Source organism: Phalacrocorax carbo, chromosome 8 (genome assembly GCF_963921805.1).
Source record: "Phalacrocorax carbo chromosome 8, bPhaCar2.1, whole genome shotgun sequence".
In the NCBI taxonomy this organism is placed as follows: domain Eukaryota; kingdom Metazoa; phylum Chordata; class Aves; order Suliformes; family Phalacrocoracidae; genus Phalacrocorax; species Phalacrocorax carbo.
This window is the reverse complement of record NC_087520.1, coordinates 13,760,213-13,780,738: the sequence shown is the minus strand read 5'-3', so window position 1 is coordinate 13,780,738 and position 20,526 is coordinate 13,760,213. Positions and strand designations below refer to the sequence as shown.

Here is a 20,526-nt window from a genome sequence, read left to right as displayed (position 1 = left end):
GGAGTGCGGCAGCTAACTGCCTGCTCTTAGGGGAAGGGAGTTAGGCCGATCTTTCTTGCACTCCCTCACGGAGACACGGATCAGCACTCCCCAGTCACGCCACCCGGGGAAAGACAGGGGGAAAGGGACGACGGTTCAGTGAGGCTCAAGGAGAACAGCGAGAGAGCGCGGGCTTACAGACCTGCGTTGCGCCGGGGTCCGCGGGCGGCTCTCCCGCGCCGGCGCTGCTGCTCGGGCTCCGCTTCCCGCAGGGCTCCCCGCCGAGAAGCTCCTCCGCCGGCAGGCTGGGCAGCGGCGGCGGCGGCGGCGGCGGCAGCCAAGGGCCCTCGGCGGCGGCGCGTCCCGGCGCCACGCACAGGTTGTAGGAGTAGGGCAAGGTGCCCTCGCAGAAGTCGGCAGGGAAGGCGGCGGCGCCGGCCACGGAGAAGCGCTGCGCGCCCAGGCAGCGCAGGACGGCGGGCGGCCCGGCCCGGCGCACCCGCGCCACGGCGGCCAGCGCCACGCTCAGCAGGAACAGGGCGGAGAGGAGCGCCAGCGCCAGCACCAGGTAGAACTGCAGCTCCGCCGGCGAGTCGGCGCCCGCCGCCCGCTCGCTCAGCTCCGGCAGCGCCTCCTGCAAGCTCTCGGCCAGCACCACGTGCAGCGTGGCCGTGGCCGACAGCGCCGGCTGCCCGTGGTCCTTCACCACCGCCACCAGCCGCTGCTTCGCCGCGTCCCTCTCCGACACGGCCCGCGCCGTCCGCACCTCGCCGCTGTGCAGCCCCACGCGGAACAGCGCCGGCTCCGGCGCCTGCACCAGCTCGTACGACAGCCACGCGTTGCGCCCCGCGTCCGCGTCCACCGCCACCACCTTGGCCACCAGGTACCCGGCCTCGGCCGACCGCGGCACCACCTCGAACGGCGCCGCCCCCGCGCCCGCGCCCGCGCCCGCGCCCGCCGCCGGCCACAGCACCCGCGGCGCGTTGTCGTTGCGGTCCAGCACGAAGACGCGCACCGTCGCCGTCGAGCTCCGCGCCGGCGACCCGCCGTCCTGCGCCCGCACCGCCACCGCGAACTCGCGGCACTGCTCGTAGTCGAAGGAGCGCTGCGCGAACAGCGCGCCCGTCTCCGCCTCCACCGACACGTACGGCGACGCGCCCGCGCTGCCGCCCGCCAGCCAGTAGCTCACGCGCCCGTTGGCGCCCGCGTCCGCGTCCCGCGCGCGCACGCGCACCACCGGCGCGCCCGCCGCGTTGTTCTCCGCCACGTAGGCGCTGTAGGCGGCCTCCTCGAACACCGGCGCGTTGTCGTTCACGTCCGACACCTCCAGCACCAGCGCCGCGCGGCTGGAGAGCGCCGGGCTGCCCCGGTCCCTGGCCACCACCGTCACGCGGTGCTCGGACGCCAGCTCCCGGTCCAGCGCGCTCGCCGTCACCACCTTATACGAGCTGCCCGATGATGCCACGATCGACAGGGGCGCCTCGCCCGACAGCTCGCACGACACCTGACCGTTCTCGCCGGAGTCCGGGTCGCGCACTTTCACCAGGGCCACCACCGTGCCGGCCGGCGCGTCCTCGGGCACCGGGCTCGACACCGACAACACCGTGATTTCGGGCGCGTTGTCGTTCTCGTCCGACAGGTCGATCTGCACTTCGCAGTGACCCGTGAGTCCGCCGCCGTCCCTCGCCTCCAGGCTGAAGCTGTATTTGCTCTTCTCCTCGAAGTCGAGGGGCCCCGCCGTCCTGACCTCGCCGCTGTTGCTGTCGACAGCGAACAACGCGCGGACGCCGTCCGCGACGTTGCCGAAGGAGTAGGAGACCCGCCCGTTGGAGCCCGCGTCCGCGTCCGTGGCTCGCACCCGCAGCACCAGCGACCCCGCCGGCAGATTCTCCCGCACTCGCGCCTCGTAGACGCTTTTACCGAACACGGGCGCGTTGTCGTTGGCGTCCGTCACGTTGACGCGAACCTGGACGGTCCCGGACCTCACGGGGTCCCCCCCATCCACCGCCGTCAGCACCAGCACAAAGGAGCTCTGCTTCTCACGGTCCAGTGCTCTCTCCAGCACTAATTCCGGCTGCTTGCTTCCACCCGGGTTCTCCCTCACGGCCAGAGCGAAGGACGGGTTGCTGGTGAGCTGGTAAGTCAGCAGCGAGTTGCTGCCCACGTCCGCGTCTCGGGCCATCTCCAGCGGAAAACGAGCCCCGGGAAGCGTCCATTCGCCGATCTCGAGGTCCAGAGCAGCCTTGCTGAAGGCCGGGGAATTGTCGTTGACGTCCTGGATGGCCACCTCGACGTGGAAAATGTTGAGCGGGTTCTGCACGAGCGCCTCGAAGCTGACGGAGCAGGACGCCGACTCGCCGCACATCTCCTCCCGGTCCAGCCTCTCGCTCACGTAGAGGTTCCCGGTCTCCCCGCTCACCGAGAAGTATTGCTTCTCGGCGCCGAGCCGCAGCTTGCGTGCGGGCAGGTCCGCCGGGCTCAGCCCCAGGTCCCGCGCCAGCGGCCCCACCAGCGAGCCTCTGCCCAGCTCCTCGGGGATGGCGTAGCGGATCCGCTCCGCCGCCGCCCGGCACCACAAGCACAGCAGCAAAGCGGGCAGCAGCACTCGCCCGGCCGCTCGCCGCCGGCTCTGCCTCTGCCGGCCCGCCATTCTCGGCAGCGCTCGCCGCGCTCCTCCCTCCTGCCGCTGCCCTCCCGCCCTTCCGGCCACTCTCCGCAGCGAGCGCAGGGGCCGCCGGACGGCAGCGATCTCGGCGCCGCCTCGGACGCCGCTGCTCCCCGCGCCGCGCCGCCGCTCGCCGCTGCTGCCCGCGCCGATGCCGAGAACGGCCGGCGCCCTGCGAGCGACCAGCCTGCGGGGGCAGGTCGCTGCGGCGGCTCCGGCGCCGCTCCGCGTCGGCCAACAGCGGCACCCGGAGGCGCCGCGACGCCACTGCAGCCGGCTGATGGCCGCGCTCACCGGGGGCCGGGCGTTTCACGGGCGGTCAGCGGCTGCGTCCAGCCTTGGGGTCTCTCTTCTCTAGAAGCAGGCAGCGCAGAAGCACTTGCTTCCTGCAACGCCAAAGGCGTTTAACGCTGAGGTTCACTCTCGGGTAGGTCATCTCCTTGAGTCGCAAATGTCAGAAGGAAATCTTCATGGCAGAGCAATAAAGAAAGGAACTCAGCTGGCCTTAATAAAATCAAGACAGAAGTGTAAGAGCAACAAATTATATTAGAGCTAGGGAAGGCTTTTTGCGCTTTTTAGCACTCTGTCAGTTATTTTCAATTCTGCTTTCCTTACCGGGAACGAATACCAAGAAGGAAATATTCCTTTTGCAGCAATCAGTACGTCATCAGAAACAGAATGAAGCAAAAGATATTCAATCCTGTCATGCTGGGTCTCTGTAAAGGGTTTCCATCATACCTGCGTTTCTTTGTGTGTAGCTCTATGCTAAGATAGCAGAATAACTTCATTATTGTGTTTCTGAGTCACAGATGAAGTTCCTTCTTTTACGTCTCCATACTCGAGGGGGAAAGCCTCACTGAGTCTTTCAAAGAATGGATTGGGTTGGAACAGACCTTTAAAGATTACCTAGTTGAACCACTCTGCCACGGGCAGGAGCATCCTTCACTACAGCCTGTTTCTCAAAGCCCCCCCCCAAACTGACTCTGAACCCCATAAGTGATGGCACGTGCACAGCTTCTCTGGGCAACCTGGTCTAGTGTCTCATCATAAAATATTTCATCCTTATCTTGGTCTAAGCCTCCCCTCATCCAGTTTAAAGCCATTAACCCTTGTCCTGTCACAATAGGCCCTGTGAAAGTCTCCCTCCATCTTTCTTATAGGTTCCCCTTATATATTGAAAAGGTGCAACAAGGTCTCCCCAGACCCAGATTCTCTTCTCCACACCGAAGACCCTCAACTGTCTCAGCCCTTCTTCATAGCAGAGGTCTTCCAGCCCCTTGACAATTTTTGCGGCTCTCCTCTGGACCTCCTTCAACAGCTCCATGTCCTTCTTGTAGTATAGGCCCCACAGCAGTACTCCCGGTTGGGTCTCATGAAACGGAGTAGAGGGGCAGAATGCCCTCCCTCAACCTGCTGGCCACACTCCTTGTGATGCAACCGAAGACACCATTGTATTTCTGGGCAGCAAGAGCACATTGACAGCTCATGTCCCCGGTACACACAGGTCCTTCTCAGCAAGGCTGCTCTCAATCCATTCATCCCACAGTCTCTGTTGAAATTCGGGATTGCCCCAAACCAGGTGCAGGACCTTGCACTTGGCCTTGTTGACCTTCATGAGCTTTGCATGGTCCCACTTCTCCAGCCTTTCAAGGTTGCCCTGGATGGCATCTCTTCTCTCTACCAGACCAAAGGCACCACTCAGCTTGGTGTTGCCTGCAAGCTTGCTGAGGGTGCGCTCAATCCCACTGTGTATGTCACTGAAGAAGGTACTAAACAACACTGGTCCAAGTACATACCCTTGAGGAGCACCACATGTTCTTGGCTTCCACTGATCCATTGACTAGAACTCTTTGGATGTGGCCATCCAGCCAGTTCCTTATCCATCTAACGGTTCGTCTGTCAAGCCCATGGCTCTCCAATTGTGGGCACTCACGTGTCGATGAAAGCCTTTCCCGTTACAGCTGTAAACACCAAATGTATGTACAAAAACTGCACCTGCACTGAGACAATTGGAAGAGATGTGACCTTCCACATACGTATTGAGCAGAAGCAAATCAAATTGCGTATTACTTCATTAGGCACACAGCAGTATTAAGTATGACAAGCAAGGAAATGGCCGTCCATTCTTCTATACCCCAACACCTCCGGGCTTCCCTGTCATCTCTCCAACCCTACAAAAGCTGCAGGTTTGATACTGACCTTCTCATAATTGGCAATACATATCATCAGTGGATAATGCACAGCGTCACACCAAGAAGGGAGGTACATTGTCTCCCCGCCAACATTCTGAGAAAAAAACTAAGGATTGTAAAGCACACAAGGGATAAACAGCTAGGATAAGAGAGGGGTAGTCAGCCAACAGAGAATGAGTCATCCAACTTTCAGGTTTAGGGGGAATCCCCTCCCCTCTTTTATCACAGGCACTCTTCCACAGAGATGTGAGTACTACTAAGGTTGTGTTGAGATGCTTCCCCCACCCCGCCCGCGACGTTAGCAGCGTACAGTCATACCCTCACACCTCTTGCCTTTCACACTCACTGTAGCTTGACCAAGAGGCACTAACTCATGGCACACTCCAAAACAAAGCTATCTTGGTAATAACAAGGTAACCTACATATCAGTCCAGGAAGCATTAGAAGAAAAGTGTTGTCAGAAAACCTCATTGGAGGGACACCTTGGTCTTCTACTGCAGGCATTGAAATTCATCCCTGAAAGCACCTGGAAGTCACTGAGGTCTCAAGCACAAGTGTAGCTTTAAACTGTTACTGAGAACTACATAGTGGGTGGTTTCAGTTTATGAAATAGTCACCAGCTCATGTGAGCTGCTCATGTCCCACCAATAGGAAGTCATCAGTATAAACACCTTATCATGGACCTCTTTCTCAAGCTTAGTCTTCTGAGATATTAAAACAGATTCTCTATCAGCTTCTGCTTCCTTCACCTCACACCTAAAATTCTGTCTTAGCGAGTTGAAGGAAGGATTTGCTGCAAAAAAAAATCGATGCAGAGTTTCAACTGCAAGAGCACTGTCCAGAAATGGGAGAAAGGAACCACAACCTTCCAGGAAACAAAGGCCTGGAAAAACCCTGCAATTACAGCTATGAGGAAAGTGTACATCCAATGATACAGGGGGATACAGATGGGTAAAGGAAGATTCTCGCAGGAACTATGAGCCATTCTGCACGTTCGTCATTGTTCCACATGCACATTTACTGTGCAAATACTTCACGACGGAAGAACTACCATCGCCTTGTAGAACAAGGAATCCACAATCACAGCATGAATGGCAACAGGCCTTGGCACCAGGCAAGAAGTGCAAGCCTTGCTCAGCCAAGGTCTCATTGGTCCATGTATTTTCCTGGTTGGGAGCCAGCCTCTCACCCTCCTTGCTCTGCATTCACAGCCTTTAGTTGCACCACGGACAATATCCAATAATTTGGCCATATGTCAACCACAGGCAAAAGAGCATTTCGTTCAGTGACATTCAGGGGAACAGAGCTATATCAAAGTCTTTGTCTTGGCAGCTGAACACCTCAGGTTACAGATGGAAACTGGTTTCCAGCCCAGCAATTACAAGAGATCTTGTAATGCTTTAAGGGTTACCAGCCACAACGAGGACCAGCTTTAGACCTGGACAAAAAACAAACCAAGGCAAAAATAGGCAACATGAAGTGAAGGCAACATGGCTTTTCAGATTATGTCAACTGAAGTAGTTACACAGGAAGGTCCCCAGGAAGGGTATCTAGGTGGTAAGAAGCCCACAGGAGGCTCACAGAGGTGCTCACAAGAAAGACCGTAGCCACAGTTCCTCAAAGTAAATTCTATGGACAATAAAAAAAGAGGAAAATACACAGAACCACAGCTTGGGCCCCAGAGAACAACTAGCAGAAACAGAACTTTTGCGCCATCTTTACATCTTTCGGAGATTTCTAAGTATACCACAGCACACTTTTTCACCTGCCCCATCTCTGGACAGACAGAAGCTTTCACCCCACCTAAACATCACACAACAGGAAAGCTACCTTTGCAGCCACATACCACTGAAAGTAAACTTGCACACACAACTTCTCCTTACTGAGAACAAGGATCACAACACAAACGCATGCAAAGAGATTTCTGTGCTCCTCACATTACTTCGAAGAAAAGTAAAATGTTCTCAACTGCACAAGCGATATGCAGATCCGATAAAGATTTAGTCATAAAAGTTTCATGTCAAAGGCACCATCATCCTTCTTCAGCACATGGGCAACATGGACACCTCCAGGCTCATATTCAGAAGGCCAGCAATGAATGCTGGGAATTCTCAAAACACATGCCATGTCTCCACCAGCACCTCCTCACACACAGCACGCCCAAGACTCTTCTCATACCCTTCACAGCTCCCATGGTTGTCAGTGATCATCATACTTTGCAGATACTCCACTGAAACAAAAGATGCACAAACAACTTCTCCTTACCATAGATAACACTTGACTTCTCAGCATGTGTATGTGACAAGCAAGAGCATTTCTTCCAGTGACATTTTAAGGAAAAACATCTATGAATGTCTTGCTCTTCACAGCTGTAAACATAAAGGGTACACAGAGGAGGGTCAGGCAAACGTAACAGATGTGTTCTTCCACACATGTGCTCTTCCCAAAGTTCCCATTATGGCACCTGCGATGAAGTACAGAATTAAGCTATTAGTTAAGAATTGATGACAACCTGCAAACACAAGGGAAATCCTCCCAGGGCTCTCAGTGCAGGTGAAAAAATATGTCTTCTAGCCAAACGTCTCTGGGAAGATGAAACTCACATTGGATGATGCTACAGCTGGGCGCTGAGCAGGAAAAGGAGAAAATCATCTCTCTTCTGTCCTTCAACAGCCCCTCACAAATAGCTCCCATGACTCGCATCTCCATCCCTTCACAACTTGCACAGTATTCTTTGACCCTCATTTTTCACAAGCTGTTGTCATCAAACACCCAGTCGCCCACACCATTCCTCTTCAACAGGCACCACTATCACACCATGGACTTTACAGAGGTTTCTCTACACCTGCATACAAAGAAGTAGGATACATTTCTCTGCTCGCTACTCTTCTAGGAAGAAACATCAAGGGTAGAGAAGCAAGAGACCAGCGGTCCTCCAGGAGAGACTGGGTCAGTGAACAGCTACTGCAGAGGGGGAATATCCTTGTCCTTACGTCTCCCCCACACCTTGAGTCTCTCCCAGTCCGCCCTCATTTGAGAGGTGATATTGCCGTAGCATGTATTTTCAAGCCAAGGCACATCGAGCTCCTTTGCCAGTAAAACTACCTTAAAGACAGGGAATCAGCAAAACACCTCTCCTGTTCCCTCCGGTAGCCCTTCACACACAGCCACCCAGAGACTTTCTCAAAGAGCCACAACTTTTATGACTCTCTTTCGACTTCATAACAGGCAGAAAGACTTCATCAAGCGACCAGTTGCTGCCCAGCCCATTCCTCCACCTGGTGCACAGGGATGGCAGCATGGACCAATGCAAAGACATTTCATTGCTCACCATGTTATCATGAAGAAACATAAAGGCTGAGAAGAGTAGAAACAATGAGCAGCTGTGTTATACACGGGGCCATGAACATTGTCTTTCTCATCCTACTCAAACACAATTGCTATAAGGAAGATATCAGACCCTGCTAATAATGCAAACTTCCACTTGCTAACAACGTCATACATCTAGTCAAGGAACCAATACTGACTGGAAAGGAGTATTACACACGTCAGGAGATAAAATGGGACATTACCTGGTGTTTCATAAATCACAAATACCGACTCACTGTGCAATGCAGTATTTGCTGAAAAAGAAAAAGAAAAAACCAAAACACCCAACAGTTGCAGTTTCAACTGCAAAATCACTGTCCAGAAATGGGAGAAAGGAACCGCCACCTTCCAAGAAAAAAAGCCCAAAAGAAAGTGTAGTTAAAACTGTGAAGAAACGCTATGTCACAGCGTTCCAGGGAGATACAGATGGATAAAGGAGGTTTCACACAGGAATTATAAGCCATTTTGCACATGAATCGTCATTCCAGGTACACAGTAACGCTCAAATACTTTATTATCAAAGGACTGCCATTGCCTTTCAGGATAGCGAACCTAGGATCATAACATAAATGGCACAGGTCTTGGCACCAGGCATGAAAGCAAACCACTGCCCAGCCAAAAGCACATTGACCCACCTATCATCGTGGGGTGGAAGCCAGCCTCGCACCCTCCTTGCTCAGCCTTCACAGCCAAGAGTTGAACCATGGAAAACACCCAACTTTTGGCCATGTATCAGCCACAGGGAAAAGAGCATATAATTCAGAGACATTTTAGGGAAACAGAAGTCTATCAAATTCTTTATCTTGGTAGCTGTACACTTGCAAAGTATCGAGAGAAACTGCTCCATCTGCCTGATAACTTTAACAGATCTCTACCTTTAAGGACTGTCAGAGAAACGGAGGCCCAGTCTTAGAACACGAGAGAAACAAAGAAGGAATTTGAAACCCACAGAAGTGATGGAATCGTAACTTAACATTTCAGATCATGTCAGTTGTAGCATGTACACAAGAGGAGTATCTAGTTGGTAAAAGTACAGGGGAGGATCACACAGGAGTTTACACCAAAGGCCGCAGCCACAGTTCTCAAAGTCATTTCTTTGGATAATAATAAAAGGAAACTGCACAGGACCACAACTACGGGACCCATATGGGTCACTGAAAGACATGATGTGCACACAGCTTCTCCTTATGGAGAACAAGGGTCACAACACAAATCGATATATAAAGACATCTCTGCTCATGACAGTCATCTGAAGAAACACAGAATGTGCTAAAGAGCATAAGTGACACGCATCTTGGTGAAAGACTGTCATCAGTATCAGCTCAAAGACAGCATCTTGCTCATGGGCACTTTGGAATATTCGTGACTGCAACCGTTAATCCAATGTTTACATCTACGCCCAATAACTCCCATTCGCAGGAAAAGCCATATTGGACACGATAGTGGTAAATTCCTCACACTTGCCTCAAATAGCAAGCCCCAAACCCAGAAAATGCTGGCAAAAACACCATCCCGCATCGTGCATTTATACCAGTTGTAATACCAACAAAACATCAGCAGTTACCTCATATGAGCAAGAGCCAACAATAACATCTGAAGGTTGGTCATGGCTGGGAAAAGCTTTCTACAACCACGACGAAACTCTACATCACAGACTTACAAGGGTATATCCCTGGAAAATGACATTTCACACCGCAGTTACTAGGAGGGGTACCCCTGTGTCACGTTTGCACTTCCATGGCTATTGCTTGCAGACAAACTCCTCAGAGGATTGCCGTCCCCTTTCAGGATGTAGGTAAGTGGCAGAGGCCTTGGCACTAGGCCTGATATTAAAGCACTGCCAGCCAGAGGGAGCATTCAACCTGCTCTTCTCCTACCTCAAGACCAGTCTCCCATCCATGTTGCGCTGACTTCTTGCCAGGTGTACGTGACGAGAAAAAGCATTTCTTCCAGAGACATTTTCAGGCATGTGGTCAGACGCGGAGGCCCACTTTACCTCATCAGGAAAAGCAAGGCAAGAATTTAACTATCATTCACAGGGAACAGCATGCAATATGAAAGAAAACTGATGGACCTACAGCTTGGCCAGTTTGAGTCCGAGCAAGGTGATATCCAAAAGTAAGACACCTTCAGACTAATTTTCAGATAGCCAGCAATAAACCCTGGGAACCAAAAAAACACATGACATGTCTCTACCAGCATCACTTCACACACAGCACCCACCAGACTCTCCTCAAAGCCTCACACCTCCCATGGTTGTCAGTGATCTTCATCAGTTGCAGGTAGATGCCATCGAAACAAAAGATGCACAGACAACTTCTCCTTCATCATGAATAATAAATCACTCCTGACCATGTATATGTGACAAGCAAGAGCATTTCTTCCAGTGACGTTTCAAGCAAACACCTCCAACAATGTTTTTCCCATGAAAACGGGCAAGGCAAGATGTAAAACATGCACAGTTGAAAGGATCGTAACATCCTCTTCTAGATGATGGCATTCAGAGTAGGTACATAATTAAGGTATTTAGTAGGCAACCAAAACACGGTTGGCTCCTCCCAAAGCTCCCATTATGGCACTTCTCATAAGTACATAGTTCAGCTGTTAATTAAGAACAACACATCAACCCGCAAACACACAGGAAGAACCTCGCAGGGCTCCCACGACAGCCAGAATACTGTGTCTCAGGCCAAGATTGCTTGGGAAAAGGAAACTCACATCGCAGGAAACTAGAGCTGGGCACTGGACAGGGAAAGGAGCAAATCGTACCTCTTCTGTAATTCAACAGCTCTGCACGCAGAGCTTCCACAGTTTTCTTCTCCAACACTTCACAACCTGCCCGGCGTTCTTTCACCCTCACAACCTGAAAGAGCATCTTAACTACGCCTCGCCTGCCCTGCGCGCATAGAGAAAAGGTAACAGAAAGAGGAAAAATGCAGCCTACCAAGAAAGGAAAGGCAGGAAAGTCTCGCTATAGGAACTCACCGGGGCAGGGACGGGGTCCGCGAGGCGGGCGCCGGCAGCGTCCTCCCCGAGCAGCGGCGCGGGCTCGTCGGGCGGCGGCCGGGCCGGGAGGGTGTCGCAGCAGCTGCCGCCCGACAAGCGGAGCTGGCTCTTGCGCGAGTCGGCGGTGAGCGACACCTCGTGCGAGTAGGAGTGCAGGAAGGCGCGGACGCCGTCGATGCCCACGAAGTGCGAGGCCGGCACGCCGCGCAAGGCGCCGCTGCCCGCCGCCAGCAGCTGCGAGCGGCGCCAGCGCCGCAGGCGCAGCGCCAGCAGCAGCAGCAGGAAGGCGAGGAAGAGGCAGGACACGGCCGCCACGGCCACCACCAGCCACCGCGTCAGGCTGCCGGCCGGCTCCCCCGCCGCCTCCGCCGCCGCCGCCGCGCTGCCCAGCTCCGACAGCAGCTCGGCCACGCTCTCGGCCAGCACCACCGTCAGCGTGGCCGTGGCCGACAGTGCCGGCCGCCCGTGGTCCTTCACCACCACCACCAGGCTCTGCCGCGCCGCGTCGCGGGCCAGCGGGAAGCGCGCCGTCCGCACCTCGCCGCTGTGCAGCCCCACGCGGAACAGCCCCGGCTCCGTCGCCTTGGCCAGCTCGTACGACAGCCACGCGTTCTGCCCCGCGTCCGCGTCCACCGCCACCACCTTGGCCACCAGCGCCCCGGGCTCGGCCGAGCGCGGCGCCAGCTCCACGCCCGCCCAGCCCGCGCCCGGCGCCGCCGCCGCCGGCGGGTACAGCACCTGCGGCGCGTTGTCGTTCTCGTCCACGATCACGAGCCGCACCGACACGTTGCTGCTCAGCGGCGGCGCGCCGCCGTCCTCCGCCCGCACCCACAGCCCCACCTCGCGCACCTCCTCGTAGTCGAACGGGCGCAGCGCGTACAGCGCGCCCGTCTCCGCCTGCACCGACACGTACGACGACAGCGGCGCGCCCCGCACCCGCCCCTCCGACAGCCGGTACCGCACGCGCGCGTTCTGCCCCCAGTCCGCGTCCGTCGCCCGCACCGTCAGCACCAGCGCGCCCGCCGCGTTGTTCTCGGGCAGCCGGGCGCTGTAGCGCGCCTCCGCGAACACCGGCGCGTTGTCGTTCACGTCCAGCACCCGCAGCGCCAGCACTGCGCTGCTCCACAGCGCCGGCGACCCGCCGTCCGCCGCCCGCACCGTCACGTTGTACTCCGACACCTCCTCGCGGTCCAGCTCTCTCGCCGTCACCACGCCGTAGTAATTATCAAACGATCTCTCCAGGCGGAACGGGACGCCCCCGTCCACCGAGCACCGCACCTCCCCGTTCGGCCCCGAGTCCCGGTCCTGCACGTGCACCAGGGCCACCACCGTCCCCGACGGCGCGTCCTCAGAGATCTCGCGCAGCGCTGACAACACTGTCAGTTCGGGCGCGTTGTCGTTCACGTCTGTCACCGTGATCACGACTTTCGCCGTGTCCGAAAGCTCTCCTCCGTCTCGTGCCTCAACCTCCAATTCATGTGAGGAGATTTCCTCAAAGTCCAGACTGTCCTTAACGGATATTTCTCCTGTCTCAGAGTCCAGGTGAAAAATTTCGGATGCTTGGTCTGAAGCTTTATGAAAACTGTATTTCACGTGCCCGTTCGTCCCCTCGTCGGCATCGGTGGCCGTGAGGGTGACGAGGGCGGAGCCCACGGGCACGTCTTCCGGCACGCGCACCGTGTACTCCGCCTGGCTGAAGGCGGGCGCGTTGTCGTTCGCGTCCAGCACCGCCACGCGGATCCGCGCCGTGCCCGTCCGCGCCGGCTCTCCGCCGTCGCTCGCCCTCAGCACCAGCTCGTGAAACGCCGCCGCCTCCCGGTCCAGCGCCTTCGCCAGCACCAGCTCGGGACGCTCATCCCCGCCGGGGCCCGCCTGCACGGCCAGCGAAAAGTGCTCGTCGCCGCTCAGCTCGTACCTCTGCACGCCATTCGGTCCCGCGTCCGGATCCTGCGCGTCTCGCAGGGGAAACCGCGACCCCGGGGCTGTCGTCTCGCTCAGTCGCAGCTCCGTTTCTGCCTCTCGGAAGCTGGGCGCGTTGTCGTTTATGTCCGTGATCTCCACTTCAATTCCGTAAAATTGCATTTCCCCCTCCGCTATCACCTCACAGCGCAGAATGCATTTCTCCACCAGCCGGCACAGCTGCTCTCTGTCTATCCTCTCCGCCGTCACTAAATGTCCCGTCTTCCCGTGCAGAGCGAAATACTGCGTCCTACCTCTGTCCAGGATGCGGACGCCGCGGTGTCGGAGCGCCGGCAGCTCCAGCCCCAGGTCCTTGCCCACGTCGCCCACGAACGAGCCCTTCGGCACCTCCTCGGGAACCGAGTAGCGCAGCTGCCCCCACGCCGCCTCCCACGCCGCCGCCAGCACGCACCACAGCAGGGCTCGCTCCCACCGGCCCCGCCGCCTCCCCGCCGCGCACATCGCCGCCGCCGCCGCACTGCCGCCGCACCGCCCGCCGATCCCGCTCCAGCTCCGGCTCCGGCTCCGGCTTCGGTTCGCCGCTCCCGGCCCCGCCGCCCCGCTGCAGCACGGCTCCGCGCCGCGGGGACGCTCGCAGACCGCCCGGCCGCCGAGCCAGCCAGCCAGCGAGCCGGGCCGCGGCGGGCGGGGCTGCCTGCAGCGCCCCGGCCTTCCTCTCGCTCCTCCTCGGTCAACAGCGGCGCCCGCAGCCTCCTCCCGGCACTGCAGGCACCCACCGCTGCCCAGCGCCGCCCGCCCCGCCTTTCCCACGGGCGACTCGCGGGGGCGAGACCCTCATGGACACGGAGGCATCGGTGATCTCCTGCCTTGCCTTCTCTCGAGCCGATCTCTTCTTTGATCCTCGAGGCGATCGCAACCACAAAGAAGTAACACGCCTCCCCTTTGCGTGGTAGTTCCACCGCAAATGAAACAGGTCTTTGCAATGGTGGTATCATATAGATTTACATTTTCTTAATACGCCGTGCAGAGTAGGATGACTCGTATTCCATTAGTCCAAAAGCACAATCCCCACCACGAATTGGACACCTTTTTGTAGCAGTCGTGCTTGAGGGACGTTTTCCCCGCCCTTTCTGCAGATCAAAACACCGTCATGAGGTAGGGGAACTACTCACGAACGGTCGGGACTGTCAGTCCCCGCGTCCCGCACTACCGGCACTGCCCGTCAGTCTTGACTTCGTGGCTTTTCACCTGCGCATCGGAGGTGATAGAGCTAGAACTGCTGTGACTAAAACTTGTTGCTTTGGGCGAGTCAGAAAGGCTTCAAGACAAGAAGCGCCTGAACAAAAATTTACGACGGTAACATTTGACCTTAGAAAAGCAGATGTACAGAACCATAAGGATAAGGAACTGCAGAGCAAAGCACTACACCAGAACAGACTATCCCTCAAGGACAGTACACACGTGATCTCAGAACGGAGCTTGCGCGAAAGGAAAAGTTAACTAGCGGACACAGTGAAGAGAAGTATATCCTTTATCCAGAGACCCCTGACGACCACCCGGAGACATCAACAGGCATGCGCAAAGGACATCTGCATAAGATAAGGAGTTCTCAGAAAATGAAGACTATGTATATCTTTTCTCGGAAAACTAAGGAATATGTATGTAAAGCTTGTAGAAGTTATTCAACTAACTTTGTCCGGGAACCCACAGTAGGCGGAGTTATCCCCTGTAAGTCCATCGCTGCAATAAAGAATGCCTGCTTAATAGTCCTTCAGACTGTTGAGTCCTGATTTGGCATTTTCATGGCATCAGAGGCTGCTCTGAATCAGCCTCCACCTCTCCCCCTTCTCCAACCACCCGCTCGGAGTTTTTGATTACAACCTTACACTACAGGCCATGCTTACACTTAGGGTTTAGTGCTCCATTCTAGAGTAACTCAGCAATAGGCAGCAATGCGCATGCACTCGCTGTTTGGGGTATTACAAAATAAAATAAAATAAAATAAAATAAAATAAAATAAAATAAAATAAAATAAAATAAAATAAAATAAAATACAACCCCTTAGGTAAAGAGGGATACAAAAGGAAAAGAGAGCCAGTTTACTCTGAAATACTATTTCACTGCAATACTAGAGGTTTGGGGTTTCTTTCTTTTTTCCTTTTTTTCTTTTTTTTCCTTTTTTCCCCTAGCAAATTATTGTTCTAAGTGTGGAATAGTCTCGGAGGTATGACATATTTTCACCAAAATCCTGCAGGGCAGCCGGAGAAGACAAGTGCAGCTGCACACCCCAGACTGTGGGGACCATCGATAAATATGCAAATGGACTTTAATCAAGTGCCCACACTGCCATTTTGGGAATCTCCTTGACGTTTGATATATGTTTTCTAGATCCTAGACACCTGCCCTTCTAAACAGACGGATGCAACAACTATTGCAAAAAATTGCTGAGAGAAATAATTCCTCTGTCACTTTTCCATTCATGGCGCCACACGCACGTTTCCTTTGGGAGTCCAGCACCCAAAAATCATTCACCAACGGCTTTATGCCCAGCTATCAACCAGATCCAAGTACATCGTTTCCGGGAAAAAGCGGTGAGGAAGAAAAAACCTCCAACACCAAGCGTCAACCCCATTTTCCAGACTCCGCCACGCACCATCAGCGGATCCGTTTTCAGCGGTACTAACGCATGTGAAGTTAGACAACGCGAGAGCTGTAGACAGAACCCTCTCCGGTGAACCCGAACCTGTGACCACCAAGGAGTGCGGCAGCTAACTGCCTGCTCTTAGGGGAAGGGAGTTAGGCCGATCTTTCTTGCACTCCCTCACAGAGACACGGATCAGCACTCCCCAGTCACGCCACCCGGGGAAAGACAGGGGGAAAGGGACGACGGTTCAGTGGGGCTCAAGGAGAACAGCGAGAGAGCGCGGGCTTACAGACCTGCGTTGCGCCGGGGTCCGCGGGCGGCTCTCCCGCGCCGGCGCTGCTGCTCGGGCTCCGCTTCCCGCAGGGCTCCCCGCCGAGAAGCTCCTCCGCCGGCAGGCTGGGCAGCGGCGGCGGCGGCGGCGGCGGCGGCGGCAGCCAAGGGCCCTCGGCGGCGGCGCGTCCCGGCGCCACGCACAGGTTGTAGGAGTAGGGCAAGGTGCCCTCGCAGAAGTCGGCAGGGAAGGCGGCGGCGCCGGCCACGGAGAAGCGCTGCGCGCCCAGGCAGCGCAGGACGGCGGGCGGCCCGGCCCGGCGCACCCGCGCCACGGCGGCCAGCGCCACGCTCAGCAGGAACAGGGCGGAGAGGAGCGCCAGCGCCAGCACCAGGTAGAACTGCAGCTCCGCCGGCGAGTCGGCGCCCGCCGCCCGCTCGCTCAGCTCCGGCAGCGCCTCCTGCAAGCTCTCGGCCAGCACCACGTGCAGCGTGGCCGTGGCCGACAGCGCCGGCTGCCCGTGGTCCTTCACCACCGCCACCAGCCGCTGCTTCGCCGCGTCCCTCTCCGACACGGCCCGCGCCGTCCGCACCTCGCCGCTGTGCAGCCCCACGCGGAACAGCGCCGGCTCCGGCGCCTGCACCAGCTCGTACGACAGCCACGCGTTGCGCCCCGCGTCCGCGTCCACCGCCACCACCTTGGCCACCAGGTACCCGGCCTCGGCCGACCGCGGCACCACCTCGAACGGCGCCGCCCCCGCCCCCGCGCCCGCGCCCGCGCCCGCGCCCGCCGCCGGCCACAGCACCCGCGGCGCGTTGTCGTTGCGGTCCAGCACGAAGACGCGCACCGTCGCCGTCGAGCTCCGCGCCGGCGACCCGCCGTCCTGCGCCCGCACCGCCACCGCGAACTCGCGGCACTGCTCGTAGTCGAAGGAGCGCTGCGCGAACAGCGCGCCCGTCTCCGCCTCCACCGACACGTACGGCGACGCGCCCGCGCTGCCGCCCGCCAGCCAGTAGCTCACGCGCCCGTTGGCGCCCGCGTCCGCGTCCCGCGCGCGCACGCGCACCACCGGCGCGCCCGCCGCGTTGTTCTCCGCCACGTAGGCGCTGTAGGCGGCCTCCTCGAACACCGGCGCGTTGTCGTTCACGTCCGACACCTCCAGCACCAGCGCCGCGCGGCTGGAGAGCGCCGGGCTGCCCCGGTCCCTGGCCACCACCGTCACGCGGTGCTCGGACGCCAGCTCCCGGTCCAGCGCGCTCGCCGTCACCACCTTATACGAGCTGCCCGACGATGCCACGATCGACAGGGGCGCCTCGCCCGACAGCTCGCACGACACTTGACCGTTCTCGCCAGAGTCCGGGTCGTTTACGTTCACCAGGGCCACCACCGTGCCGGCCGGCGCGTCCTCGGGCACCGGGCTCGACACCGACAACACCGTGATTTCGGGCGCGTTGTCGTTCTCGTCCGACAGGTCGATCTGCACCTTGCAGTGACCCGTGAGTCCGCCGCCGTCCCTCGCCTCCAGGCTGAAGCTGTATTTGCTCTTTTCCTCGAAGTCGAGGGGCCCCGCCGTCCTGACCTCGCCGCTGTTGCTGTCGACAGCGAACAACGCGCGGACGCCGTCCGCGACGTTGCCGAAGGAGTAGGAGACCCGCCCATTGGAGCCCGCGTCCGCGTCCGTGGCTCGCACCCGCAGCACCAGCGACCCCGCCGGCAGATTCTCCCGCACTCGCGCCTCGTAGACGCTTTTACCGAACACGGGCGCGTTGTCGTTGGCGTCCGTCACGTTGACGCGAACCTGGACGGTCCCGGACCTCACGGGGTCCCCCCCATCCACCGCCGTCAGCACCAGCACAAAGGAGCTCTGCTTCTCACGGTCCAGTGCTCTCTCCAGCACTAATTCCGGCTGCTTGCTTCCACCCGGGTTCTCCCTCATGGCCAGAGCGAAGGACGGGTTGCTGGTGAGCTGGTAAGTCAGCAGCGAGTTGCTGCCCACGTCCGCGTCTCGGGCCATCTCCAGCGGAAAACGAGCCCCGGGAAGCGTCCATTCGCCGATCTCGAGGTCCAGAGCAGCCTTGCTGAAGGCCGGGGAATTGTCGTTGACGTCCTGGATGGCCACCTCGACGTGGAAAACGTTGAGCGGGTTCTGCACGAGCGCCTCGAAGCTGACGGAGCAGGACGCCGACTCGCCGCACATCTCCTCCCGGTCCAGCCTCTCGCTCACGTAGAGGTTCCCGGTCTCCCCGCTCACCGAGAAGTATTTCAGCTGCCGTTTAGCGGCGGACGCCACCCGCAGCTTGCGTGCGGGCAGGTCCGCCGGGCTCAGCCCCAGGTCCCGCGCCAGCGGCCCCACCAGCGAGCCTCTGCCCAGCTCCTCGGGGATGGCGTAGCGGATCCGCTCCGCCGCCGCCCGGCACCACAAGCACAGCAGCAAAGCGGGCAGCAGCACTCGCCCGGCCGCTCGCCGCCGGCTCTGCCTCTGCCGGCCCGCCATTCTCGGCAGCGCTCGCCGCGCTCCTCCCTCCTGCCGCTGCCCTCCCGCCCTTCCGGCCACTCTCCGCAGCGAGCGCAGGGGCCGCCGGACGGCAGCGATCTCGGCGCCGCCTCGGACGCCGCTGCTCCCCGCGCCGCGCCGCCGCTCGCCGCTGCTGCCCGCGCCGATGCCGAGAACGGCCGGCGCCCTGCGAGCGACCAGCCTGCGGGGGCAGGTCGCTGCGGCGGCTCCGGCGCCGCTCCGCGTCGGCCAACAGCGGCACCCGGAGGCGCCGCGACGCCACTGCAGCCGGCTGATGGCCGCGCTCACCGGGGGCCGGGCGTTTCACGGGCGGTCAGCGGCTGCGTCCAGCCTTGGGGGTCTCTCTTCTCTAGAAGCAGGCAGCGCAGAAGCACTTGCTTCCTGCAACGCCAAAGGCGTTTAACGCTGAGGTTCACTCTCGGGTAGGTCATCTCCTTGAGTCGCAAATGTCAGAAGGAAGTCTTCATGGCAGAGCAATAAAGAAAGGAACTCAGCTGGCCTTAATAAAATCAAGACAGAAGTGTAAGAGCAACAAATTATATTAGAGCTAGGGAAGGCTTTTTGCGCTTTTTAGCACTCTGTCAGTTATTTTCAATTCTGCTTTCCTTACCGGGAACGAATACCAAGAAGGAAATATTCCTTTTGCAGCAATCAGTACGTCATGAGAAATAGAATGAAGCAAAAGATATTCAATCCTGTCATGCTGGGTCTCTGTAAAGGGTTTCCATCATACCTGCGTTTCTTTGTGTGTAGCTCTATGCTAAGATAGCAGAATAACTTCATTATTGTGTTTCTGAGTCACAGATGAAGTTCCTTCTTTTACGTCTCCATACTCGAGGGGGAAAGCCTCACTGAGTCTTTCAAAGAATGGATTGGGTTGGAACAGACCTTTAAAGATTACCTAGTTGAACCACTCTGCCACGGGCAGGAGCATCCTTCACTACAGCCTGTTTCTCAAAGCCCCCCCCCAAACTGACTCTGAACCCCATAAGTGATGGCACGTGCACAGCTTCTCTGGGCAACCTGGTCTAGTGTCTCATCATAAAATATTTCATCCTTATCTTGGTCTAAGCCTCCCCTCATCCAGTTTAAAGCCATTAACCCTTGTCCTGTCACAATAGGCCCTGTGAAAGTCTCCCTCCATCTTTCTTATAGGTTCCCCTTATATATTGAAAAGGTGCAACAAGGTCTCCCCAGACCCAGATTCTCTTCTCCACACCGAAGACCCTCAACTGTCTCAGCCCTTCTTCATAGCAGAGGTCTTCCAGCCCCTTGACAATTTTTTGTGGCTCTCCTCTGGACCTCCTTCAACAGCTCCATGTCCTTCTTGTAGTATAGGCCCCACAGCAGTACTCCCGGTTGGGTCTCATGAAATGGAGTAGAGGGGCAGAATGCCCTCCCTCAACCTGCTGGCCACACTCCTTGTGATGCAACCGAAGACACCATTGTATTTCTGGGCAGCAAGAGCACATTGACAGCTCATGTCCCCTTTGGCACGCACCGGTACACACAGGTCCTTCTCAGCAAGGCTGCTCTCAATCCATTCATCCCACAGTCTCTGTTGAAATTCGGGATTGCCCCAAACCAGGTGCAGGACCTTGCACTTGGCCTTGTTGACCTTCATGAGCTTTGCATGGTCCCACTTCTCCAGCCTTTCAAAGTTGCCCTGGATGGCATCTCTTCTCTCTACCAGATCAAAGGCACCACTCAGCTTGGTGTTGCCTGCAAGCTTGCTGAGGGTGCGCTCAATCCCACTGTGTATGTCACTGAAGAAGGTACTAAACAACACTGGTCCAAGTACATACCCTTGAGGAGCACCACATGTTCTTGGCTTCCACTGATCCATTGACTAGAACTCTTTGGATGTGGCCATCCAGCCAGTTCCTTATCCATCTAACGGTTTGTCTGTCAAGCCCATGGCTCTCCAATTGTGGGCACTCACGTGTCGATGAAAGCCTTTCCCGT

General features: G+C 57.3%; 3 protein-coding genes across 3 annotated transcripts; all 3 read right to left on the bottom strand.

Annotated features, from left to right (window-relative positions):
• On the bottom strand, positions 1 to 3,612 carry LOC104044884 (protocadherin gamma-B5-like). Its single transcript, XM_064458836.1, has one exon. The coding sequence runs from the start codon at positions 2,627 to 2,629 to the stop codon at positions 146 to 148; it is 2,484 nt and encodes an 827-aa protein (XP_064314906.1). The 5' UTR covers positions 2,630 to 3,612; the 3' UTR covers positions 1 to 145.
• A 7,533-nt stretch (positions 3,613 to 11,145) lies between these two features.
• Positions 11,146 to 14,072, bottom strand: LOC135314608 (protocadherin gamma-A2-like). The gene has a single exon (XM_064458164.1). It carries the CDS (start codon positions 13,630 to 13,632, stop codon positions 11,146 to 11,148), a length of 2,487 nt encoding a protein of 828 aa, XP_064314234.1. The 5' UTR covers positions 13,633 to 14,072.
• Positions 14,073 to 14,108: 36 nt separating this feature from the next.
• Positions 14,109 to 18,849, bottom strand: LOC135314717 (protocadherin gamma-B5-like). Its single transcript, XM_064458822.1, has one exon. It carries the CDS (start codon positions 18,538 to 18,540, stop codon positions 16,033 to 16,035), a length of 2,508 nt encoding a protein of 835 aa, XP_064314892.1. The 5' UTR covers positions 18,541 to 18,849; the 3' UTR covers positions 14,109 to 16,032.
• Between the last annotated feature and the right edge of the window lie 1,677 nt (positions 18,850 to 20,526).